At 39.5% G+C, this 27,403-nt stretch overlaps 1 protein-coding gene and 1 long non-coding RNA gene across 3 annotated transcripts; one reads left to right on the forward strand and one right to left on the reverse strand.

Annotated features, from left to right (window-relative positions):
- Window positions 1-1,977: 1,977 nt before the first annotated feature.
- LOC136248476 (uncharacterized) lies at window positions 1,978-4,541 on the reverse strand. The gene is made up of 7 exons (XM_066040255.1): window positions 4,522-4,541; window positions 4,383-4,437; window positions 4,190-4,339; window positions 3,246-3,429; window positions 2,818-3,015; window positions 2,705-2,765; window positions 1,978-2,467 (listed from the first exon to the last, which is right to left on the reverse strand). The coding sequence occupies exons 1-7, from the start codon at window positions 4,539-4,541 to the stop codon at window positions 1,978-1,980; spliced, it is 1,158 nt and encodes a 385-aa protein (XP_065896327.1).
- Window positions 4,542-4,960: 419 nt separating this feature from the next.
- On the forward strand, window positions 4,961-6,868 carry LOC136251939 (uncharacterized). Of its 2 annotated transcripts, XR_010699284.1 has the most exons (6): window positions 4,961-5,635; window positions 5,689-5,855; window positions 5,900-5,971; window positions 6,028-6,125; window positions 6,174-6,269; window positions 6,316-6,868. It is a non-coding gene; the product is annotated as an uncharacterized lncRNA (long non-coding RNA). The 2 variants fall into 2 exon arrangements; XR_010699283.1 differs by having other exon boundaries at window positions 4,962-5,635; window positions 5,689-5,971; window positions 6,316-6,867.
- Window positions 6,869-27,403: the final 20,535 nt, after the last annotated feature.

Here is a 27,403-nt window from a genome sequence, read left to right on the forward strand (position 1 = left end):
CACCTGATTCTTTATCATCTATTGAGTTTTCTGCTTCAATGTATGTCACAGCACCCTTACGATCACTCATTTTATCACAGAATTTTGGCTATACTGCTGATACTCGTTGTAGTCTGTACTCCCGTAAGCTTGAAATTAAACAATCCAAGACTATCAATTTGTCCACTCTTTCTAAGGAACTGTTCTCTAAGCTTACTCCCACTCTTCAGAGGGCTGTTACTTTAGCTCAGGAAAAGGGTGCTTCTAGCTGGCTTACTGCCCTACCTGTGCAGGAACATGGTTTCTCCCTACACAAGACTGCCTTTCAAGATGCCCTTGCTTTGAGGTATGGCTGGATGCCCTCTCGTACACCTTCCCACTGTGGTGTGGTACCAACTTTTCTGTTGATCATGCCCTATCTTGTCCAAAGGGTGGATTCCCTTCAATACGCCACAACGAAGTGAGGGATATCACAGCTGAATTGTTATCTGAAGTGTGCCATGATGTGGAGGTTGAGCCTCATCTGCAGCCTCTAAGTGATGAAAGATTTCAACAGAAGACAGTCAACACTCAGGATGGCGCACGCTTGGACATTGCCATGAATGGATTTCGGGGTGGTCGCTATGAAAAATGTTATACGGACGTCAGAGTTTTTAACCCACTTGCACCATCCAACAGTGGAACCACCCTTCAGTCATGTTACAGGAAACACGAAATAACAAAGAAAAGAGCTTATGAGTGGAACACAGTTCTTTTACCCCTCTAGTGTTCTCTGCTTCCGGAGGAATGGGCCATGAAGCCAGTGTTTTTTACAAGTGATTGGCGAGTTTATTGTCTGACAAATGGAATGACCCTTATGCCACAGTACTAGGATGGATTAGATGTAGATTGTCATTTTGTTTACTGCGTTCAGCAATCCAATGCATTAGAGGAGCACGATCTTCACAAGGTCGTTACATCAAAAGTGCTCCTGTGGCCTTGGTGCAATCAGAGACTCAGTTTTTGATTTAATTGTTTAACTATGTTCTAATCTTATTTTCTTTGTATCTTCAAAAAAAGAAAAGAAAAAGAAGTTTACCCTGTAGGCGTGACAACAAATCGATCTTGTTTTACGCGAATAATCGGTAATAACTCCTGAATCATTCATCGGATTTGCACCAAATTTGATACTATGATTCGCCTTTGGACTCCCCTTCTGTATGCCAAATTTCAAGGCGATCGGAGTACGCGTTTGCGTTTTATAGCAATTTTTGCAAGTGTGTGAAAAGACGAAGAAGAAAAAAAACCGAAACTTTGGCGACTCGTATCTTGGAAATGGCTTGAGTGATTTCCTTCAAATGTGGAATGTAGACTCCCCTAGCTGGCGGGCAACTCTGCAGAAAATTTGGTTCCAATTGGATGAGGTATCACCGAGATAAAAATGTGTGAAAATGACGTTTTCTTTCTTCCTGTCAATATACTCACAGTGTGGCGCGCCGGCTTCTTGGGCCGCACGACACACTATCGTGTGTCTTGATACAATTGCTATGATAACACACGATAATAACTGTACAAAAGCCAACTAACTGTTACAAAACACAAAACCACTATTCATATGTAATTATCTATAAACGTCATGTAATAGTTCTAGAAAGTTCTGTAATTATGTCAGTCACTACAGTAGCCCCCCAGTGAAGGCGTCATGGAGATGTTTTGGCCATCGAACGTGGTGTCCTGAACAAGTGACTGTCAATTGCCTGGGTGAGGATGTAGGTGAGGAAACCGTAGAAGGAGTAGACATGGTCTCTAGAGTTGTTGGTGTTGTCCTAGTAGGTGATGTGGAGTCTACTGTAAGTGCCTCATTGTCTATGTAAGTCTGTCAAGAGAGACCACGTCCGTTCTATCTTGTAGCTGAAGGGGAAAATGTTTATCATTTCTGTTAAATTCTTTGTATGGTCCGTCGTAAGGTGACTGTAGTGGTTTGTGGATTGTATCATGCCTGACAAAAACATGTGTACGTCATAACAATTCATCACTTGTGTATGTTTTTGTTACTAGATGTGGACGTAGAGGAGCTGGAGTGATGTGTTGCATGATGGATTTAAGTTGTGTAAGATAAGTGAAAGGATCAGGTGTTGTTTTAAAGTTCGATGTGACAAAGAATTCGCTAGGTAGACGTAATGTAGTGCCATAGACAAGCTCTGCTGTAGTACAGTGAAGGTCACATTTGATTGTAGTACATATACCCAATAAAAGTAAAGGTAACGATTGAATCCAGTGGATTGCATTGGGATGAGTCTTCAGTGAGGCCTTTAGTGTCTGAAAACGTTCAATGAGACCATTGGTGATAGGATGGTAGGACATTGTGCGTATACACTTACAGCCCAATAATTGCATAAGTTGTTGCCAGAGTGCTAACTCAAATTGACTTCCACGATCCGTTGTGACAGTAGAGGGTACCCCAAATCGTGATATCCATCCACTGATAAAAATGCTTGAGTCACAGTTTCTGCAATAATGTCTGTGATAGGGATAGCCTAGGGATAGCCTCTGGCCAGCGAGTAAAACAGACAATACAGGTAAGGAGATAATGGTATCTATTTGATGGTGGTAGTGGTCCCACAATGTCAATGTGTACATTATCAAATCTGGCATCAGGTGTTGCAAATGTGCCAAGGGGAGCTACTGTGTGTCGGTGCACTTTTCATCTCTGGCACTGTAAATAAATCTGTGCCCATTTGCGTACATCTCTGTTAATGCCTGGCCAAACATAGCAAGCTGTAAGCAGTTGTTGAGTTGCTCTAATACTAGGATGAGACATTGAGTGTAAACAGTCAAATACAGCATGACGGAACTTACCTGGCACATAAGGGCGCAGCACACCAGTGGACATATCACACAATATTGTAGTTTCAGTTGTTGGAAGAGGAATAGCCTGTAGCTTGATTGAAGGAGCTGAAGTTGGTAATTGAGAAAGTTCTGGGTCACTTTGTTGAGCAACAGCAATGTCATTAAAGTCAATTGCAGGAGGATGTGATGTTTGTAAAGAGTTAGTTTCTACACGGGAAATGCATCAGCTACAACATTGTCAGTTCCTTTCACATGGCAAACATCATTTGTAAATTGTGAAATGTAGTCAAGGTGACGGATCTGTCTTGGTGTGCACTTATCTGAATGAAAAGATAGTGCAAATGTTAATGGTTTACGATCAGTGATGAAATGAAATGTGCAACCTTCAACATAATGGTGAAAATGTTTGATTGCTAAATAAATTGTCAGCAACTCACGGTCAAATGTGCTGTATCGTGTTTCAGCAGTCTGAAGTTTCCTTGAGAAGAAGGCGATGGGGCACCACTGGCTATTGATGAACTGTTGGAGAACTGCCCCCACTGCTGAGTCTGAAGCATCAGTCATGATGTTGGTTGGGGCATCTGGCTTGGGATGCGACAGAAGGGAAGCCTTGGTGAGTGACTGTTTGATGTTTGCAAATGCTTCTGTTACATCCTGGGTGAATGAAAATTGTTTGTTTTCTTTTGAAGCGGTAAGAAGGTCGTGAAGTGGTCAAAGTATATGAGCACAGTATGGTATAAAACGATGGTAAAAGTTAACTAGTCCAAGGAAATCCCATAACTTGTGGGGTGTGTTAGGTTGAGGGTAATCTTGCACCACGAAAAAATATATATTTACACCTATGCACTACAGTAGTGCATATGTAGTGCATATAGTCAACTATATGCACACCACATGTGAACCAGTGTACATACTGGTCACATACACACCTGAGCAAATATTGTATTTGAGACAGTTCGCATATGTATCACATACAGTTATTGAATGTGCTTCATATGTACTACACTTGTAATCAGACTACATTTCATATTCATCACATATTCAGTACTATTTGAATATTGAATAAATACAATTTGCATGTGAAGTACATATGTTATGCATGTGTAACAAATCATGCACCTTCAAAGATACTACACATACACTCACACATGCATAGTACATCTCAATAATTTAAATTGCTTATCAGTGGACTTGGAAGTCTCATGTTGCAGTCATACGCTATTATTTTAGTGAAAGGGACTACTTGCTGATTACACAGTGAAATGTCAATGGTTTCCTGTACACAATGACACAGTATTATACTTTGCATATAACGTGTATCAGTCGTTTTCCTTTGACAACATAGCATCACAAACTAATACAATATTATTCTGTGCAGTACCCATGGTATCTTCTTATGACATGTAGGATCACAAACTGGCCCAGCATTACTTCGTGGATTGATTACAAGTGGTTCCTCGGATGATACAACATCACAGACTGACACATTCAATGTATTGTTTTGCAATGGATTAATGATATGTGGTCTCCTCTAATGACACGGTGTCACTGACACACCATAACTACACAGTTGCCTTCTCTGACAACACCACAAATGTGGACAACACAGTGGCTTGCCAATCGTATCCTCTGACAACACAGTATCACACTCTGACACACAATATATTTACAGATTACATTGTGGTCTAATGTGAATCACATACATCACAATACTTTTCTATATCTTCAGACATCTTGCTTGTCTTTAAACAATCTCTGAATAGTTTTAAGAATTTCATCATATACACCTCAGAGTCGTGACTCGTGAGAAATCTTCCTGAATCAACTGTAACCCTTTCAACCCAGCAGCAAGCACACTATACTCAATCGCTTACAATCACTTTCTTTTTGTTCTCCATTTCTAAAGTCTATATGCTGTTGATTTGGTTAAGGAGTTTCTTAGGCCTGTTGCATGCCTGTTTTCCCTTTATAATACTATAGACTCCTAAGGTTTTCAGCATCCATTTCAGCATTGTCATGCCAACTTCCACAAATCAGTTGAATTTTTGAGGTGGCCAACTAGTTTAAAACACTGTCTTCACTGTTCCCATTCCCCAAAACTACACACGAAAGTGCAGATTTGTCAACTTAACTTCCATCATCAACTGCTGCACCCTTGTACAGGCTGAGCCTTCTGGTGCAACCCTGTCTTTTGAAATAACGTTTCTAGAACCAATGTATTATGAGAACTGTGACGGTGTCCGGGAAGGCGAAATACCATTCATTGCTTCCTGTTCTGCATTGCATACTTCCCTATTAGCTGCCAATATTACGTTCTGTTTACCTACCAGTTATAATCTTGTCATCTTCAGCATCTTGCGAGGTATCTTGTAGGCTAGTGGGTACATACATGTACGGTCTCCTCATACGCTGTTTTTTTTCCATTCCTTTGCTGTTACGTCGAAAATTTCTACCTCGTGCCTCTCATAAGTAGGTTCAGATTCTCCACAATGTTCACAATAGCAATGCCGTGGAACCATAGATCCTTTACTGGAACTCACAATGTACGCTAATATTTTAAGACACTCCAAGTATCACGTGAATGTCATTGGAGGGAGAATCGGTTGGCAGCTGCTTGACTACCTCGCGAAATGGCAAGCGGTGTGAGATATCAGCGTTAGAACTCCGCTGTGAATACTGCTAGTAATTTAAATGAAGACAGAGGAAGGACTACGCCGCAGCGACCTCGAAGCGAGATTAGAAATGGCCGATTTTACCCGGACCGATTTTTCCACAAGTCTCGGAGCCGAAGTGGAAAAGGGGCTGGTCAAATAGATGAAACCGAAAGGTACGTACGTGTGGGAATTAAAAATAGACATGGTGTACATTTACTTTGGTTAGAATTGAACGTGGCAACAGCACAGTGATGGTCGGCATGAAACGACTCTGTGAAGGACAAAAAAACTTCAAGCCTCCACTATGCGGAAGATAAGAAAATGGTCGAAGAAATGCAACGTGGGATGGAACAAACGGTATCAAGCAAAATGCCAATACCTCGTGACTTGAGTGTAAGCCTAAAATTAAAGCGGCTGGTGGTACTTTGTTTTTGTAGGCTTCAGTTCATGAAATACTTGCTCAGGCTTTAGACAGTGGAGGGAGAAATGGAATGGAATTACTCTGTTAAGTACGCTGCTATGAGATCAAGTGTTTGTGTCATCATTTGTGATATATTTGTTCCAGGTTTGATGATATCGCAAATAAAGAAATAAACAAGACGCTTATACAGATTGTGATGGCTGTCAATAAAGATGAGAAAGTTATTCCTTTGATTGTCAAATGTGAGGCTTATAGTTTTGCGCTAGTCAAATTTTTTTGGAATTGCACAGGTGCTTTAAGTCAAAGAAGGGCCAGCATGCACGACAGAGAGCAAGAAAAGAACAGGTGCTACCAAAGAGCCTCAGAAGTGACAATAGCATCATAATGTGAGTTTACATTATAGTAAACATGATTGTTTATATGTTGTTATAGAAAACACATGCACAACTTAAGGCTTTGGAAGATTCAAGATCTATTGATGACGAGACTAAGAAAAGAGTCCTAAAGTGTTGAAACCAGATTTTATGTCTTCAGAAGATTCAGCCACAGAGATGAAGAGGAGACTAATGAAAGTGGGAGTGGAAGTGATGATGAAATTCCAAGGAGAAAACCAGCAAAAAACACTTGATATGCCATAGACTTTCATGGCGTAATTGAGAGTGTCAAGATATGATGGATAGCCTCGACAGAAAACTACAGCAAAAGAGAACAGCCCACGGAAAAGCCACGCGTTTAAAAGCTGGAATGGATGGAAATTCAGCTAGGTCCAAGCCAGATCATTTTCCAGAGCGGGCAACAGAATTATTTGACTGATACTGATGACTTTAACGCATGTATGACTTATTGTCATATATCAAAATACAATGAAAATGTTGTACATTGATTCATAGTAATTGAACAAATTACAGATAAATTCTGAAATATCCTAATTACAAATAAGTGAATTTATTACATATGTGGCTTTCCTGCGGCTCATCTGTAAAATTGATGTGCTTCACATGTGTCCTGTAGTGTATACAAATTATATACTATATTTACAGCAGTATTGCATATGATATAAAAAATGGACAATAGCTGTATGAACTCTAGTGTACATATGTAGCGAATTACAAATTTAACCTCAAGCACATATGTAGCACATAAATGCTATCGCACAATAATAATCATGAACCATGGTAGTGGTTCATAATAGAAATCGCCTATGTTTTTGCCAAAATCCTAATAGAACACTCAACTAAATACCACCTTAGGATGCTCCCACAACCACAAAAGAAGCCTTAGAAGTTAACTTGGAAGAAATTTAGGTCCACTAGCAAAAATGAAGTCAAAAGGACCTACTTTTTAAAGAACTGAAATTTGCCATTTTGTTCATCTTAATATTATTATTTTTTCCCACAAGACTAGAAGACTAGAGCAAAATGTGAGTACTTTTTGGGGTAAAACCTACATAACTTTCCTTCCTATGTCTTTCTTCATGTTCATGATCGATTTTTAAATGCATATTACAATGTTAACATCCACTATCAAGCAAATTTGCTTCTTTTAGGTTCACTTTGCCATTGATCTTCTGACTTAATCCTTGCAAGGGTAACCTACAGTACATGTTAATATGTGTTGATAGTATCCAATCTATTCACATTAACATGTTCATTTGGAAACCTTGTCATTACCAACATTTCATTAATCGCAGTATAAGTAAGTTACTATCAGAGCAGCAATGTTGTTGTGTACCACTGGGTCTGACTTATTGTGATCACCTAACTGAAACCATACTACTGCTACTCACAGCATACTATATGTTTCCTATAGTTGGGTATACCAAGCTGTGTAGTACTCAATAGTAAAAAAAAACAACAATATATTGGTGTTTGATAACACTGATATTATTAACTAATTACTTAACATGTACAAGATGACTGATTTGATACTGACTAATATCAAGTACCACCAGCACCTCTTATTATCATGTTAGCTATCCATAAATGGATTTAGAAAAAGTAAACAAACTAGTGTAAAAATAATTGTAAAAATTAAAACATGAGAAGAGATTGCTGAAAAAAGTAAAGAAACAAGAGTCAAACAAGCCAGCATGTTAATCACACAGAGATCTCTATTTTGACTCAGATACATATTTATACAGAAGCATTTAGCAGTACTTACCTGCCCCTGATTTATGGAGAAACTACTGTTTTTCTTTTTTCCTTAATTTCTACCATATCCATTGAATCCAAATAGAGATCTCTGTGTGTTTAACATGCTGGCTTGTTTGACTCTTGTTCCTTTACTTTTTTCAACAATCTCTATTCCCATGTTTAAATTTAAAAAAATATTTTTACACTAGTATAATACAAGTTGTGAATATACAATACCAGCAACCCACTTCTTTCACAACTCCACTCTCCTCCACCTGTCATCCACATTACTGATCCATCACTCAACACATCACACACATATGATGGGTCTCCATTACCATTAAAGCCTTCTTCACACTGTAGATCACACATTGACTGATATGTGCTACTACAAGACTCAGCCAACGTGCTGTTCATTGGTAGTGATGATGAGGGACACTCCATTATGGTACAGGACACTGGTGATCCACTCCAACTACCATCAGACTCACATGCTCTTTGAAGACTACCAGTTAGTTCATAACCAGTGTTACATCTGAAACTACAAGTGTCTCCCTCATAACCCACTCCCACACTACCAGAACTACACAACATTATCTCTCCATTGGATGGTGTTGTTAAGTTAGTACAACGAATATCTAAAACAAGTACATGTGTTTAATTGTTCTGTAATCAAAATTGGATTACATTCCGTAGTTACATATAGTAAAAGTATTTCATACTAACAATTGTTAATAAGCTGTCTGTGGATCAAGTACGGATTTTTTCTGAGAGTTTTAGTAACATGTTTCTGATTCCCTGCTATACATCAAGACACACGGTAGTGTGTCGTGCGGCCCAAGAAGCCGGCGCGTAACACCTGTGAGTATATTGACAGGAAGAAAGAAAACACAATTTTCGCACCTCCGTAGCTCTGTGCTTCCTTGATGAAACAAGACGATTTTTGCTCTGGACATGCCCTCCAACTTCAGCGCTCCACATTCCAAATTTGAGCGAAATCACTTCACGCATTCCCGAGATATGCGACTTCACAAATTGGCTCAGTTTCTTCGTTTTTTTTTCTTCTTATTTTTCTTTTTCTTGTCGCACACTTACAAAAACTGCTATAAAATGCGAACGCCACATCTGATTGCCTTGAAATATGGCACACAGAAGGGGGGTATAAAGGCGCATCTCAGTACCAACTTTGGCTGGAATACGATGAACATGCAAAGAGTTATAAGCGATTATTCACGAAAAATAACACCAATATGTTGTCACGCCTACAGGGTAAACCGCGTAGGGGAAGAAGCTGAAAATCAGTGGGTGAATAGGTTAACTATTGAACCTCAAACCTTTTTTGGTTTGAAAGAAATCGAGCTAAAAAACAGGAAGATACAACAAAAAAACCAACAATGTGTAACAATTTTGCAATCGAGATTAGCTAATAAAAAAACGACTGCTTGCCACGCCTACCAGATAAACCACTTGGGGTAATGCTTTGAAAATCGTACAGATGGAGTAATCATCTTAGAAAGGCTCATCAATGGTGTAGAAGAATCAGACGTAAAGCCACGGAGTTATAACACGAAACCTACCTTGGTGTAGCAAGTGCGAGATCGAGATACTCTAATAGAGCAGTCATCCTAATAGAGCAGTCACCATGAAGAGAATTCAAGAGATCAGCTAGAAACAAGAAACCTGTATAGAGATCAGCTACACACAAGTCACTCTGTAGAGAGATCAGCTAGAAGAAGTTACCTTGTAGGGAGTTCATGCAACTATGGAAAGAGATAGTTCAGCTAGAAGAAATCACCTTGTAGAGTTCAGCTACAAAGAAACCACCATGTAGAGAATTCAGCTACAAACAAATCGCCCTGTGGAGAGATCAATAGAAGAAGTTACCTTGCAGAGAGTTCAGCTACAAAGAAACCATCATGTAGAGAGTTCAGCTACAAACAAATCTCCCTGTAGAGAGATCAGCTAGAAGAAGTTACCTTGTAGAGAGTTCAGCTTCAAACAAATCACCCTGTAGAAAGATCAGCTAGAAGAGGTCACCTTGTAGAGGGTTCAGTTACAAAGAAACCACCATGTAGAGAGCTCAGCTACAAACTAGTGACCTTGTAGAGACATCAGCTAGAAGAAGTTACCTTGTACAGAGTTCAGCTACAAAGAAACCATTCTTTAAAGAGCTCAGCTGCAAACAAATCACCTTTACAGAATTCAGCTACAAACAAATCACCATGTAGAGAGATCAGCTAGAAGAAGTTATCTTGTAGATAGTTCAGCTACAAAGAAACCATCATTTAGAGAGTTCAGCTTCAAACAAATCACCTGTAGAGAGTTCAACTACAAACAAATCTCCCTGTAGAGAGATCAGTTAGAAGAAGTTACCTTGTATAGAGTTCAGCTACAAACAAATCACTCTGTAGAAAGATCAGCTAGAAGAAATTACCTTGTAGATAGTTCAGTTACAAAGAAACCACCATATAGAGAGTTCAGCTGCAAAGAAATCACCCTGTAGAAAATTCAGCCACAAACAAATTGCCCTGTAGAAAGATCAGTTAGAAGAAGTTACCTTTTAGAGAATTCAGCTACAAAGAAACCATTCTGTAAAGAGCTCAGCTGCAAACAAATCGCCTGTACAGAATTCAGCTACAAACAAATCACCCTGTAGAGAGATCAGCTAGAAGAAGTTACCTTGCAGATCGTTCAGCTACAAATAATTCACCCTGTAGAGATAGCATTTAGAAGAAGTCACCTTGTAGAGTGTTCAGTTGCAAACAAACCACCATGGAGATTTCTGTAATCAATATATGTAGTATATATATAATTCGTACATTTACTGATAAAATATTTAAAGTACATCTACTTCATCTTTTCTTCTTCCTGTGGTAAAAAAAGATAGGTTAAAAAGTCCCAAAGCTGGCCATAGGCCGGCTTTGGGGTATACAAATACAAAAAGAAATGAAATCTAATCCAAAACAGCCAAGCTGTAAAAAAAGTGTGCAGCCCTCAAAAAGGCTATGGTGAAAAAAGATGTGAAATCCAAGGTGGCGGCCAAGAAATGGTTGTGATGGTAGGTTAATGGTAAAAATTTTAATAACGACAATTCAGGTGAATTTTCGTGCTGCTTGGTCTTGGCACAAAATTCACCTGAATTGTCATTATTAAAATTTTTACCATTAACCTACCATCACAGCCATTTCTTTCATGTAGCCTTCTTCATAGGTCCCTAGTGGGATCAAGACACACGGCAGTGTGTCGTGCGGCCCAAGAAGCCGGCGCGCCACACCGTGAGTATATTGACAGGAAGAACGAAAACGTCATTTTCACACCTTTGTATCTCGGTGATCACTTATCTGATTGGAACCAAATTTGCTACACAGTTGCCCGCCAGCCAAGGGAGTCTACATTCCAAATTTGAAGGAAATCGCTCCAGCCATTTCCGAGATACGAGCTGCCAAAGTTTCCCTTTTTTTTTATTCGTTTTCTTTTTCTTCTTCTTCTTCGTCTTTTCGCACACTTGCAAAAATTGCTATAACAAGCAAACGCGTACTCCGATCGCCTTGAAATTTGGTACACAGAAAGGGAGTCCAAAGGCGAATCCTAGCATCACATTTGGTACAAATCCGATGAATGGTTCAGGAGTTATGACCGATTATTCACGTAAAACAAGATCGATTTGTTGTCACGCCTACAATGTAAACCGCTTCATGGAATGAGTTGAAAATTGCTATGTAGATGGAGTAACCATCGTAGGAGTGCCTTTTGGTGGTTTGAAAGGAATCGAGATAAAGACCACGGAGATATGACACAAAACCCAACCTGTGTCACAATTATGCGATCGATTTTTATGAATAAAAAAGTATTAGTTTTCACGCCTACTAGGCAAACCGCTTAGAGCAATGAGCTGAAAATCTGTGTATAGCTGGAATAATCTTCATAGAAAGTCCTTGCAGTAGTACAGAAGAATCGGAGTACAAACCACTGAGTTATGATTCGAAAGCCAACTCCGTGTAGTAAATGCGAGATCGAGATACTCTAATAGAACAGTCACCCTAATAGAGCATTCGGCTAATTTATTTACTCCATTATAGAATTTTATTACATCATAAGTTATTCTGTAGGGAGTTCAGCTGCAAAAAGTTAATCTTATAGACAGTTCAGCAAGAAGACAGTCACCATGTGGAGAGTTAAGCAAATATACCACTATAGAGATTCAGAACATTACAAGTCACACTGAAGAAAGTTCAGCTATAAACAAGTCATGCATTGTGTAGAGAATTCAGCTACAATTAAGTCACTCTGTAGAGAATTCAGTTACACAGAATTCAGCTACACACAAGTCACTGTGGAGAGAGTTCAGCTACAAACAAATTACCCTTTAGAGTGATCAGCTACAAACAAAACACTTTGCAGGGTGTTCAACTGCAACAAATCAATTACCTTTAGAGCGATCAGCAATGAACAAATCAACACAAATCTACCTGTAGAGAGATCAGCTAGAAACAAATCACCCTGTAGAGAGTTCAGCTACAAAAAGTCACCCTGTAGAGACATCAGCTAGAAACTAGACACAATGTAAGGAGTTCAGCTACAAGCAATCACCCTGTAGAGAGTTCAGCTAAAACAAATCAACCTGCAGAGAGATCAGCTACAAACAAATCACCTTATAGAGAGTTCAGCTACAAACAGATTACCTGTAGAGAGATCGGCTACAAACAAATCAACCTGCAGAGAGATCAGCTATATACACACAAATCAACTTGTAGAGAGATCAGCTAGAAACTACACACAATGTAAGGAGTTCAGCTACAAACAAATCACCCTGTAGAGAGATCAGCTACAAACTAGACGCAAAGTAAGGAGTTCAGCTACAAGCAAATTACCCTGTTGAGAGTTCATCTACAAACAAATCAACCTGTAGAGCAATCAGCTAGAAACAAATCACCCTGAAGAGAGGTCAGCTACAAAAAATCACCCTGTAGAGAGATCAGCTAGAAACAAATCACCCTGAAGAGAGGTCAGCTACAAAAAATCACCCTGTAGAGAGATCAGCTAGAAACAAATCACCCTGAAGAGAGTTCAGCTACAAACAAATTACCCTGTAGAGAGATCAGCTACAAACAAATCAGCCTGTAGAGAGTTCAGCTAAAACAAATCAACCTGCAGAGAGATCAACTACAAACAAATCACCTTATAGAGAGTTCAGCTACAAACAAATTACCCTGTAGAGAGATCGGCTACAAACAAATCAACCTGCAGAGAGATCAGCTACACACAAATCAACTTGTAGAGAGATCAATTACAAACAAATCACCCTGTAGAGAGATCAGCTAGAAACTACACACAATGTAAGGAGTTCAGCTACAAATAAATCACCTTTTAGAGAGTTCAGCTACAAACAAATCACTCTGTAGAGAGATCAGCTAGAAACTGGACACAATGTAAGGAGTTCAGCTACAAGCAAATCACCCTTTAGTGAGTTCAGCTACAAACAAATCAACCTGCAGTGAGATCACCTACAAAAAAGCACCTTGTACAGAGTTCAGCTACAAACAAATTATCCTGTAGAGAGATCGGCTACAAACAAATCAACCAGTAGAAAGATCAGCTACACACAAATCAACTTGTAGAGAGATCAGCTACAAAGAAATTACCCTGTAGAGAGATCGGCTGCAAATTAATCAACCTGCAGAGAGATCAGCTACACACAAATCAACTTGTAGAGAGATCAGCTACAAACAAATCACGTGCACCCTGTAGAGAGATCAGCTAGAAACTAGATACAATGCAAGGAGTTCAGCTACAAGCAAAATCACCCTTTAGTGAGTTCAGCTACAAACAAATCAACCTGCAGTGAGATCACCCACAAAAACGCACTTGTACAGAGTTCAGTTACAAACAAATCACCCTGTAGAGAGATCAGGTAGAAGAATTCACCTTGTAGAGAGTTCATTTACAAAGAAACCATCATATAGAGAGTTCAGCTACAAAGACATTACCCCGTAGAGAGTTCAGCTAGAAGAAGTCACCTTGTAAAGAGTTTAGCTACAAAGAAACCATCATGTACAGAGTTCAGCTACAAAGAAACCACCTGTACAGAATTCAACTACAAACAAATCACCCTGTATAGAGATCAGCTAGAAGAAGTTACCTTGTAGATAGTTCAGCGACAACAATTCACCCTGTAGAAAGATCAGCTAGAAGAAGTCACCTTGTGGAGTGTTCAGTTACAAAGAAACCATCATGTAGAGAGTTCAGCTGCAAACAAATCACTCTGTAGAGAGTTCAGCAACAAAGAAACCGCCATGTAGAGAGTTCAGCCTCATACAAACCACCTTGTAGAGAATTCAACTACAACAAATCACCCTGTATAGAGAAGAAGTTACCTTGTAGAGAGTTTAGCTACAAAGAAACCACCATGTAGAGAGTTTAGCTGCAAACAAATCACCCTGCAGAGAGTTCAGCTACAAAAAAATCACCCTGTAGAGAGTTCAGCTAGACGAAGTCACCTTATAGAGAGTTCAGCTACAAAGAAACCATCATGTAGAGAGTTCGGCTATAAAGACACCACCATGTAGAGAGTTTAGCTGCAAACAAATCACCTGTTACAGAGAGTTCAGCTACAAAAAAACCATCCTGTATATAGTTCAGCTACATTTCAAGTCACCCAGTAGAGAGATCAGCAGCAAAAAAAATCCTGTGGGGAATAATGAGCATGTAATAAATATATGTATATAATTTGTATAATTACTAATAAAATCAAAAATAATTGAAGTACTAAAATTCTTCTTTAAGTTCTTTTCTTCTTCCTGTAGTAAAGAAAAAAACACATGGGTTAAAAAAGCCCCAAAGCCAGCCATAGGCCGGCTTTGCAGTATACAAATACAAAAAGAAGTGATATCTAATCAAAAACAGCCAAGCTGTAAAAAAAGGTGCGGCCCCCATAAAGGCCATGGTGAAAAAAGATGTGAAATCCAAGGTGGCGGCCAAGAAATGGCTGTGATGGTAGGTTAATGGTTACATTTTAATAACGGCAATTCAGGTGAATTTTGTGCCGCTTGGTCTTGGCACCAAATTCACCTGAATTGTTGTTATTAAAATGTAACCATTAACCTACCATCACAGCCATTTCTTGGCCGCCACCTTGGATTTCACATCTTTTTTCACCATGGCCTTTATGGGGGCCGCACCTTTTTTTACAGCTTGGCTGTTTTTGATTAGATAATGACTAATATTCAACCCAGGGATGGTCCAGACATTTACAGTGGGGGAGGGGGGTTCCACTCTGGAATATGGTAATTGCAGCTTCAGTCTAGCTACCTAGTAGTAATCATGCTTCAGCAATGTTTCACTGATAAATCTTACTTTTAAGTCTGAAGCATTTAAAAGTAAGGGCAAAAACATTTACTTTAAGAGGTACCTATTGCGTATGAAGATGCTGCGGTATACTTTCAAGTGTTTTACAATCTAATCCAAAACAGCCAAGCTGTAAAAAAACAGTGTGACCCTCAAAAAGGCTATGGTGAAAAAAGATGTGAAATCCAAGGTGGCGGCCAAGAAATGGCTGTGATGGTAGGTTAATGGTAAAAATTTTAATAACGACAATTCGGGTGAATTTGGTGCCACTTGGTCTTGGCACAAAATTCACCTAAATTGTTGTTATTAAATTTTTTACCATTAACCTACCATCAAAGCCATTTCTTGGCCGCCACCTTGGATTTCACATCTTTTTTCACCATAGCCTTTTTGGGGGCCACACTCTTATTTTACAGCTTGGGTGTTTTGGATTAGATATCACTTCTTTTTGTTTAACCTATCTTTTTTTCTTTACCACAGGAAGAAGAAAACGATTTAATCATAATCATAATCAAGATTTAAAGCAGATTTTTAATACTTTAACTATTTTTGATTTTATCAGTAATTATACAAATTGTATATAAACATAATTTATTACATGCCAATTATTTCCTACAGGATAACTTGTTTGCAGCTGATCTCTCTGCCGGGTGACTTGAAATGTAGCTGAACTATCTAGAGGGTGATTTGCGTGTAGCTGAACTCTCTACATGATGGTTTCTTTGTAGCTAAACTCTCTACAAGACGATTTATTCTAACTGATCTCTCTACAGGGTGACTTGTTTGTAGCTGAACTCTCTCTACAATTTGATTTGTTTGCAGCTGAACTCTCTACATGATGGTTTCTTTGTAGCTGAACTCTCTACAAGGTGACTTCTTCTAGCTGATCTCTCTACAGGGTGACTTGCTTCTAGCTGATCTCAGGATGACTTGTTTCTAATTGATCTCTCTATAAAGTGACTATAGTTTCTAGCTGAACGCTCTATAGGGTTATCTGTTTGTAACTGAACTCTCTACAGAGTGATTTGTTTGTAGCTGAACTCCTATAGGGTGATTTTTTTATAGCTGAACTCTCTACAAGGTGATCCTTCTAGCTGATCTCTCTACAGGGTGATCTGTTCGTAGCTGAACTTTCCACAGGGTGATTTGTTTGCAGCTGAACTCTCTACATGATGGTTTCTTGTAGCTGAACTCTCTACAAGGTAACTTCTTCTAGCTGATCTCTCTATACATGGTGACTTGTTTCTATCTGATCTCAGGATGACTTGTTTCTAGTTGATCTCTCTACAGGGTGACTAGTTTCTAGTTGAACTCTCTATAGGGTTATCTGGTTGTAACTGAACTCTCTACAGAGTGATTTGTTTGTAGCTGAACTCCTATAGGGTAACTTGTTTCTAGCTGAACTCTCTATAAGATGGTTTCTTAGTAGCTGATCTCTCTACAGGGTGACTTGTTTCTAGCTGATCTCTTTACAGGGTGACTTCACTGACTTGTTTGTAGCTGATCTCTCTACAGGGCGATTTGTTTGTAGCTGAACTCTCTACACAGTGACTTGTTTGTAGCTGGATTCTCTACAGAGTGACTTGTTGTGGCTGAACTCTCTACAAGGTGACTTGTTTATAGATGAACTCTCTTCAGTGTGGCTTGTAATGTTTTGAATCTCTACAGTGATATCAAGACACACGGTAGTGTGTCGTGCGGCCCAAGAAGCCGGTGCACCACACCATGAGTATATTTACAGGAAGAAAGTAAACGCGATTTTCACACCTTTGTAGCTCCGTGATTCCTTATCCGATTGAAACCAACGTTGCTACAGAAGTGCCGGCTAGGTAGGGGAGTCCACATTCCAAATTTGAAGAAAATCGCTCCAGCCATTTCCGAAATACGAGCAGCCAAAGGTAGGGTTTTTTTCTTCGTTTTTTCTTCTACTTCTTTTCGCACACTTCGCAAAATCCGCCATAATACATGAATGCGTGTTCCAATCGGGCTGAAATTTGGCATACGTAAAGGGCTCATTAAGGCGAATCGCAGTACCAAGTTTGGTAGGAATCCGATGAACATTCATGAAGTTATTACCGATTATTTGCGTAAAATAAGGTCGAAGGTCTGTCACGCCCACAGGGTAAACCGCTGGAAGGAAAGAGCTGAAAATTGCTATGTAGATGGAGTAAATATCATAGGAGTGCCTTTTTGTGGTTTGAAAGGAATCTAGATAAGGGCCATCGAGATATGACACAAAATCCAACCTGTGTAACAATTACGTGATCGATTTTGATGAATAAAAAACTATTAGTTTTCACATCTACCAGGCAAACCGCTTAGAGCAATGAGCTGAAAGTCGGTGTGTAGCTGGAATAATTATCATAGAAAGTCCATGCAGTAGTACAGAAGAATCGGATTACATACCACTGAGTTATGATTCCAAAGCCAACTACGTGTAGCATATGCGAGATTGAGATACTCTAATAGAACAGTCACCCTAATAGAGCATTCAGCTACGTTTATAACTTAGTCCATTATAGAATTATAATACATTGCAAATTATTTCGTAAGGAGTTCAGCTACAACAGTTAATCTTATAGACAATTCACTACAAGCAAGTCACCCTGTAGAGAGTTCAGCTACAAATATGTCGCTGTAGAGATTCAGACCATTATAAGTCACACTGAAGAGAATTCAGTTATAAACAAGTCATCCTGTAGAGAATTCAGCTACAAACAAGTCACTGCTTAGAGGGTTCAACTACAAAAAAGCTACCCAGTAGAGAGTTCATCTACATCAGCTACAAACAAGCTACTTTACACAATGTTTAGCTACAAGTAAGTCACTCTGTAGAGAGTTCAGCTACAACCAAGTCACTCTGTAGTACAAACAAGTCACAGTGTAGCTGGAGAGTTCAGCAACCAATCAAAAAAACCACTCTGTAAAGAGTTCAGCTATACAAACATGTTATAACTCTATAGAGAAAGTTATAACTCCATAGAGAGATCAGCTACAAGACATCACCTTATAGAGAGTTCAGTTACAAAGAAATCACCATGTAGAGAGTTCAACTGCAAACAAATCACACTGTAGAGAGTTCATCTATGAACAGATCACCCTATAGAGAGTTCAGTTAGTTAAAGTCATCCTGTAGAGAGATCAGCTAGAAAGATCACCTTGTAGAGAGTTCAACTGCAAATAAATCACCCTGCAGATAGTTCAGCTACAAACAAGTCACCCTGTAGAGAGATCAGCTACAAGAAGTTACCTTGTAGAGAGTTCAGCTACGAAAAAACCATCATATAAAGAGCTCAGATGCAAACTAATCACTCTGTAGAGAGTTCAGCTATGAACAGATCACTCTGTAGAGAGTTCAGCTAGAAAAAGTCATCCTGTAGAGAGATCAGCTAGAAGGATTACCTTGTAGAGAGTTCAACTGCAAATAAATCACCCTGCAGATATTTCAGCTACAAACAAGCCATCCTGTAGAGAGATCAGCTAGAAAAAGTTATCTTGTAGAGAGTTCAGCTACAAAAAAACCATCATATAAAGAGCTCAGCTGCAAACAAATCACCCTGTAGAGAGTCCAGCTACGAACAGATCACTCTGTAGAGAGATAAGCTAGAAGAAATCACCTTGTAGAGAGTTCAGCTACAAAGAAACCACCATGTAGAGAGTTCAGCTGCAAACAAATCATCTGTAGAGAGTTCAGCCAAAAACAAGTTCACCCTGTAGAGAGATCAGCTAGAAACAAGTCACCCTGTAGAGAGATCAGCTACAAAAAACCATCCTGTAGAGAGTTCAATTACAAACAGATAACCCTATAGTGAGTTCAGCTAGAAACAAGTCACTGTGTAGAGAGATCAGCTAGAAACAAGTCACCGTGTAGAGAGATCAGCTACAATCAAGTTACGCTATAGAGAGATCAGCTAGAAACAAACCATCTTGTAGAGAGTTCAGTTGGAAAAATTATCCTGTAGAGAGTTCAGCCACCCTGTAGAGAGTTCAGCTAGAACAAGTTACCTTGTAAAGAGTTCAGCTACAAAGAAACTACCATGTAGAGAGTTCGGCTACAAACAAATCATCTGTAGAGAGTTCAGCCAGAAACAAGTTCACCCTGTAGAGAGATCAGCTAGAAATAAGTCACCCTGTAGAGAGATCAGCTACAAAAAACCATCCTGTAGAGAGTTCAATTACAAACAGATAACCCTATAGTGAGTTCAGCTAGAAACAAGTCACTGTGTAGAGAGATCAGCTAGAAACAAGTCACTGTGTAGAGAGATCAGCTACAATCAAGTTACGCTATAGAGAGATCAGCTAGAAACAAACCATCTTGTAGAGAGTTCAGTTGGAAAAATTATCCTGTAGAGAGTTCAGCCACCCTGTAGAGAGTTCAGCTAGAACAAGTTACCTTGTAAAGAGTTCAGCTACAAAGAAACTACCATGTAGAGAGTTCGGCTACAAACAAATCATCTGTAGAGAGTTCAGCCAGAAACAAGTTCACCCTGTAGAGAGATCAGCTAGAAATAAGTCACCCTGTAGAGAGATCAGCTACAAAGAAACCATCCTGTAGAGAGTTCAATTACAAACAGATAACCCTATAGAAAGTTCAGCTAGAAACAAGTCACCGTGTAGAGAGATCAGCTAGAAACAAGTCATCCAGAGATCAGCTAGAAACAAGTCACTCTGTAGAGAGATCAGCTAGAAACAAGTCACCCTGTAGAGTGATCAGCTACAAAGAAACCATCCTGTAGAGAGTTCAATTACAAACAGATAACCTTATAGAGAGTTCAGCTAGAAAAACGTCACCGTGTAGAGAGATCAGCTAGAAACAAGTCATCCAGAGATCAGCTAGAAACAAGTCACCCTGTAGAGTGATCAGCTACAAAGAAGCCATCCTGTAGAGAGTTCAATTACAAACAGATAATCCTATAGAGAGTTCAGCTAGAAACAAGTCACCGCGTAGAGAGATCAGGTAGAATCAAGTCACCCTGTAGAGAGATCAGCTAGAAACAAGTCACCCTGTAGAAAGATCAGCTACAAAGAAATCATCCTGTAGAGAGTTCAGCTACAATCAAGTTACACTATAGAGAGATCAGCTAGAAACAAATCATTTTTCAGACAATTCAGTTGCAAACAAATCACCCTGTTGAGAGTTCAGCCACCCTGTAGAGAGTTCAGCTAGAACAAGTTACCTTGTAGAGAGTTCAGCTACAAAGAAACCACCAAGTAGAGAGTTCAGCTGCAAACAAATCACCCTGTAGAGAGTTCAGCTAGAAACAAATCATCCTGTAGAGAGTTCAGCAAGAAATAAATCACCCTGTAAAGAGTTCAGCTACAAACAATGAGAGTTTCAGCTACGGTTCAGTTATGTAAGAAGTCACCTTATTAACTACAGTATGTGATAATCATCATTGAATGTTAAATATACAAATATTTCATCAGACAAAAGCTATACACACTCCTTTGTCCCACAATTCCTGCAGTAAAGAAAAAAACAAGTTAAATGGAAGCATCAAAGCCATATGGCCAGCTTTGTGGCTTGCAATACAAAAAGCAGTGATATCTAAACTAAAACAGCCAAGCTGTATAAAAAGAGTGCGGCCCCCAAAAAGGCCAAGGTGAAAAAAGATGTGAAATCCAAGGCGGCGGCCAAGAAATGGCTGTGATGGTAGGTTAATGGCAAAAATTTTAATTATGACAATTCAGGTGAATTTGGGGCCGAATCCTAGTGGAGGAGACAAAGCAAATTCACCTGAATTGTCGTAATTAAAATTTTTGCCATTAACCTACCATCACAGCCATTTCTTGGCTGCCACCTTGGATTTCACATCTTTTTTCACCTTGGCCTTTTTGGGGGCCGCACTCTTTTTTTACAGCTTGGCTGTTTTGGTTTAGATATTTGTAGCTGAACTCTCTACAGGGTGACTTGCTTGTAGCTGAATTGTCTATAAGATTAACCATTTGTAGCTGAACTCCCTACACAATAACTTTAAGTGTATATAATTCTTTAATGGAGTAAGTTAAAAACGTAGCTGAATGCTCTATTAGGGTGACTGTTCTATTAGAGTATCTCAATCTCGCATTTGCTATATACACGTAGTTGGCTATCAAATCATAACTCAGTGGTTTGCAATCCGATTCTTCTGTACTACTTCAAGGACTTTCTATGATCATTATTCCAGCTACACATCGATTTTCAGCTAATTGCTCTAAGCAGTTTACTTGGTAGGCGTGAAAACTAATAATTTTTTATTCATAAAAATCGATCGAGTAATTGTGAAACAGGTTGGGTTTTGTGTCATATCTCGATGGCCTTTATCTGAATTCCTTTCAAACCACAAAAAGGCACTCCTATGATAGTTACTCCATCTACATAGCAATTTTCAGCTCATTCCTTCAAGGGGTTTACCCTGTGGGCATGACAGACCTTCGACCTTATTTTACGTGAATAATCGGTAATAACTCTGTGAATGTTCATCGGATTCCTACCAAATTTGGGTAGCACTAATAGTACAGTCATTATGTGAGTCAACGTCGCACTAATTGCAACAAAAGCTAACTCAACAGATTTTGTTTCCTTATTATATCTTCAATGACAGAAAAAATCCTAAGGAATCCTCGTGGGGAAACAGCATGAAAATCACTGAAATAAAATCCATTTTTTTCGCTTTGATGTTTTTACGGTGTTTATAGTCATATCTGAAAGGCCTACTTTATTCCACGGACTGGACTGGACTCGCGGACTGGACTGGATATGTGGACTGGACTCGCGGACTGGGCTTGCGGACTGGACTCGCGGACTGGACTGGACTTGCGGACTGGACTCGCGGACTGGACTGGACTCGCGGACTGGACTGGACTCGCGGACTGAGCTGGAAACAGCTTTTAAACAATAATCCAGGAATTATCCATCTCTTGCAACACTGGAGACACCACTATCGAGCTACAACTGTGCTGCTGCTGGCTCTTCCTTACAAGTCATGACACTAGCGCATGCACTAATTAATTAGAATACACTTACGATACATGTGTACTAGCAGTGATACAGCGTGATAGAGGCTATTCTTGTAGCGTAGATGTTTTCCTTTGTTGCTTTAGCACTAGTGTTACAGCTGTAGAGATGAGCCAGACAATTATTCTTAGCAGGTAGCTAGGTGGCACCACCAGGCAAGGTGATGGAGCTATGCAAATAATCTGGCTCATCACTACAACTCTAACACTAGTGTTAAGTACTGAAGCAACAAAGGAAAACATGTATGCTACAACAATAGCCTCTGTCACGCTTTATCACTGTGAGTACACGTGTATTGTAAGTGTATTCTAATTGATTAGTGCATGCGCTAGTGTCATCTGACTTGTAAGGAAGAGCAGTACCAGCAGTTATAGCTCGATAGTGGTATCTCCAGTGTTGCAAGAGATGGATAATACCTGAATTATTGTTTAAACTGTTTCCAGCTCAGTCCACGAGTCCGGCGATCCAGTCCTTGTATGCACTGGTGTCATGACTCGTAAGCAGTGTAAGAAAGATCCAGCAGCATCACAGTTGTAGCTCAATAGTGATGTCTCCAGTGTTGCAAGAGATGGATAATTCTTGGATTATTGTTTAAAAGCTGTTTCCAGCTCAGTCCACCAGTCCAGTCCGCGAGTCCAGTCCAGTCCAGTCTGTGGAATAAAGCAGGCCTCATATCTCAGCTAGGATACTACTTATATCAAAATTTATCATACCATTAAAAAGCTCTTGCAAAGACAAATCTATTGGTACTAAAATTATCAACTTAGGAAAATGTGTTATAATCAAATATAATTAATAAATCAAATATAATTAATAATATACAGTGCTATCAAAGAGACTGTAGTAAATGCCCTTGTATGGCTACTCAAGTGTGTCAATATCATTGTCGTGAGGTATGTTGTGCAGCCAATTCTCTTGCAGTTACCACAAGCAGGAGTGCACTCAATATTGTGCTTCTTGCATGAGCATCTTAGTGTACTGCAGTCAGTCTGGTCACCTGTAGCAAATGTTCAGGACCAGGAGGTAGCAATGTTTGAAGTGGCACAAACCCCTCTTCGCACTCTTGTCATCCCCAGTCTCTGGGATAAAGTTCTGCAGCTGATCCTTTCCAGTCTTGAACTTGAAGGTACATGTGAAGAATGTAGTACTTTGATGCTGCTGAAGTTAGTGGTAAGGATAGTGGTTTTAAGTGGGATGTTTTGAAGCCACCTTTTCACAGAACCGTTTATGTTGGAGGGAATCTAGTGTGTCAGTTAACATTCCATTGCAGACTAGTACTAGAGCTTTCTCTCCTGCATCTATCACATGATGTGTGGAGGCTGAATCAGAATGGAACACCTTTGCTTGCTCACGGAACATACTGCTTGTTTTGAATTTGCTAAGGGATGTCCCTTTTCCAATCCCATAGAGACGTGATTTTCCCAAGAATAGCATGGATGAAGATGATGTTGTCGCAGATGTCTTGTCTTGACCAAGCTTTTCTTTTGTGGCTCTGATGTTCCAGACACAAAGCTTTTTCATGTTTTTCTTTGGCTCAAGATGAAAGAAGATGTCATGGGAGTCGAAACTTGTTTGGTAGCAGAGCAGAACAATGAGGTCAGTGTCTTTACCAACTAGCACAGTGGTACTAGTAGTAGCAGCCTTCTGAACAATAAAAAGATCAGCATCTCTTGGTGCATGGTAAGTTTTGTAGTTGCTCTTGTACTCAGCATGAAAATAAATTACTGCTCATTTGGTCAGTTGGACAAAAACTGGTCCTTCTTCATTGTGCTGGTCATGTTAGCAGCAACTGTCACAGTTGCACCAGCCTTTCCTTTTGACTGCCTTTGATGTGTCATATCTTTTGTGTTCACATTTTCATAGCCATCAAGTACAACTATGGCATCCTTGTACTTTCTTGCTACATATTCTATGTACTGGTGGCAGATGTCTCCATATGTAGAACCATAGGCAGCGGCTAGGAGGCTGAAGCCCCCCCTCAGAATGATATCATGCCGAAATTGTCCTTCTTAGAGTGGGGCTGAAAGCCGCAATAAAGATCGAGATACTCTAATAGAGCAGTCACTCTAGTAAAGCAGTCACAGTATTAGAGTAATGTGTAGCAAGCTATGTAAGTAGTTTATCAGCTATAAATGCATACGTAGCTGGTGAGGTGGGCAGCTATTGTCAGCTGGTTGTGACTTTTATTTTATTTTTGGTCTCACCTTACCAAACCAGAGACAATGTAGTACCTCACTTCCACAGGTCTGGGTCAGCCCAGCCCCCCCCCCCTCATATCAACTACTTCTTCCGTCCCTGTGTAGAATCATGAGACCATGCATGGGATGCATTGTAGAAGTGTTCCACCATCCAGGATATACTGAATGCCATCATCTGGGATATCTTCCAGGACACCACTTTCACAAATCTATATTGCATCAGCAAGTGCTGGCTTGTCTGCTTCATAGAGCAAAAGAGAGGAATCAAAGAAAGCTGGTGGTGGATATCTGTGCAGCTTATGCTTGAAGGCTAACTCCAGATCATCTGTTGATTGTATGACAGTAGTAAGTCTCTGATTTGAAAGAGCAGTGGATCAACCTGAATCCCTCCAAAGATGACCAAAAATCTCTCCTCAGATGACCAAAGTACAGGTCTGCCATTGCTTGATGTGCTTGGCATTGGCCCCTCTTGGTTGGTGTCTTTTGCTATTTGATGTGGGTTGCAGTATTTGCAGCAACATTGCTGGTGTACTAAATCCCCAGGCATAGTACAAATGCTAGCTGTCTTTCCTGGCAATACTGACCTGGTTGATGGTTGAACTACCCTTTGCTGTTATTTGCTGTTAGAGTAGAAGATGGAACACTTGTATCTGTAGAAGTCTAGTAGATGGTGCACAATACAGGTTGTAGATCCAATACTGGAAGAAGAATTGAAGTGAGCTGGAATACTGAATGATCAACTTATCTTTATCTAAAGGTCCCTGGTTCGTTCCTGGGCACCTAATGTCAAGCTTGACAAAGTTTAGTGCCCTGGCTTGTTCAGTTAGCTAGTAAGTACTGTTCTCATGCTATCAGCAGCATTAAAAAACCACTACAACTACTCTGCCTTATATACCATACAATGTTGGGCCTTCTCTCTCTCATTGGTATAGATGCGGTATTTTGTGCATCCACAACATAACCTTTCTCCTGCTGGTTGAAAACTCTCAAGCTCACTATAGTACTCTGTATACACGCAAAAACATGCATAAAGGCATTACTACAGTAGTTACAGTTGCAAAATATGTACATGTACAAAGAGTAAGCAAATCCAGGATATATTTGATTATAATTGATTAACACATTTTCCTAAGTTGATAATTTTAGTACCAAAAGATTCATCTTTGCAACAGCTTTTTAATGGTACAATAAGTTTTGATATAAGTAGTATCCTAACTGAGATATGAATATAAACACCGTAAAACATCAAACTGTTAAGGAGCAAAAAAAAGTGGGTTTTTATTTCAGTGATTTTCACACCGTTCCCTCACGAGGATTCCTTAGGACTTTTTTCTGTCATTGAGAACATAATAAGAAAACAAAACCTGTTGAGTTTTCTTTTGTTGCAATTAGTGTGAGGTTGACCCAATTCTTGGTAAAATTCCTGCCAAAAAATTTCACAACACTTGATGCCTTTTGTGACTTTAACTTAAAACTTGTAAAAAATGGAAAAAAAAAACATAAATAAAATGCGAAAATTCTAAGCTTGATCCCGGGACATTTCGTAATGAATCAGAATCAGAGCCATAACCACTGTATCACCACTGCCAGCTGCCAGAACCCTGAATTTTAAACGTACTTGAATGCAAGATAATGTCAAAATAGTGATCTAGCATATATTAAAGAATATGGCTGAACCCAAACACTACACCTAACTGGATTTATACTGAATCCAAACCCTAACCCTAACTTTGATCGTGAGAAATCATTCTTTAGATAGTAGAGAGCGCTTTAGCACCCTCTACTATCTTGAAACCTCATGAAACCAATTGTGGTATCAAGACACACGATAGTGTGTCATGCGGCCCAAGAAGCCGGCGCGCCACACCGTGAGTATATTAACAGGAAGAAAGAAAACGCAATTTTCACACCTATGTAGCTCTGTGATCCCTAATCCGATTGGAACCAAATTTGCTAGAGACGTGCCGCCCAGTTAGGGGAGTCTACATACCAAATTTGAAGAAAATAGGTCCAGCCATTTCCGAGATACGAGCGAACAAAATTTCGTTTTAATTTCTTTGTTTTTTTCTTCTTCATCTTCTTCATTTCGCACACTTGGAAAAATTCGCCATAAAACACGAATGCGTGCTCGGATTGGGCTGAAATTTGGCAAACTTAAAGGGCTCATTAAGGCGGATCTCCGTACCAACTTTGGTAGGAATCAGATGAACATTCACGGAGTTATTACCGATTATTTGTGTAAAATAAGGTCGAAGGTCTGTCACGCCTACAGGGTAAACCCCTTCGAGGAATCAGTTGAAAATTGATATGTAGATGGAGCAACCATCGTAGGAGTGCCTTTTTGTGGTTTGAAAGGAATCGGGATAAAGACCATGGAGATATGACACAAAACCCAACCTGTGTCAAACTTATGCGATCGATTTTTATGAATAAAAAAACTATTAGTTTTCGTGACTACCAGGCAAACCGCTTAGAGCAATGAACTGAAAATCAGTATATAGTTGGAATAATCATCATAGAAAGTTCTTGCAGTAGTACAGAAGAATCGGATTACAAATCACTGAGTTATGATTCGAAAGGCAACTACGTGCAGCAAATGCGAGATCAAGATACTCTAATAGAACAGTCACTCTAATAAAGCATTCAACTGCATGTATAATTTACACAGTTATATTACATTGCAAGTTATTCTGTAGGGAATTCAGCTACAAACAAGTCACCCTGTAGTCAGATCAGCTAGAAGAAGGTACCTAGTAGAGAGTTCAGCTACAAAGAAACCATAATGTAGAGAGTTCAGCTCAAATAAATCACCCTGTAGAGAATTCAGCTACAAACAAATTGCCCTGTAG

This window comes from Dysidea avara, chromosome 3, assembly GCF_963678975.1.
Source record: "Dysidea avara chromosome 3, odDysAvar1.4, whole genome shotgun sequence".
Taxonomy (NCBI): domain Eukaryota; kingdom Metazoa; phylum Porifera; class Demospongiae; order Dictyoceratida; family Dysideidae; genus Dysidea; species Dysidea avara.

Excerpts from the sequence above, each read along its gene's own strand:
- LOC136248476 (XM_066040255.1), bottom strand. The coding sequence starts at position 4,541 with ATGTCTGAAGATATAGAAAA. Across the intron at positions 3,430-4,189 it reads GTCATAAGAAGATACCATGG|TCACTCACCAAGGCTTCCCT; the intron begins GTACTGCACAGA and ends AACATCAAACAG. Across the intron at positions 2,468-2,704 it reads GGCCAGGCATTAACAGAGAT|AAACTGTGACTCAAGCATTT; the intron begins GTACGCAAATGG and ends ACATTATTGCAG.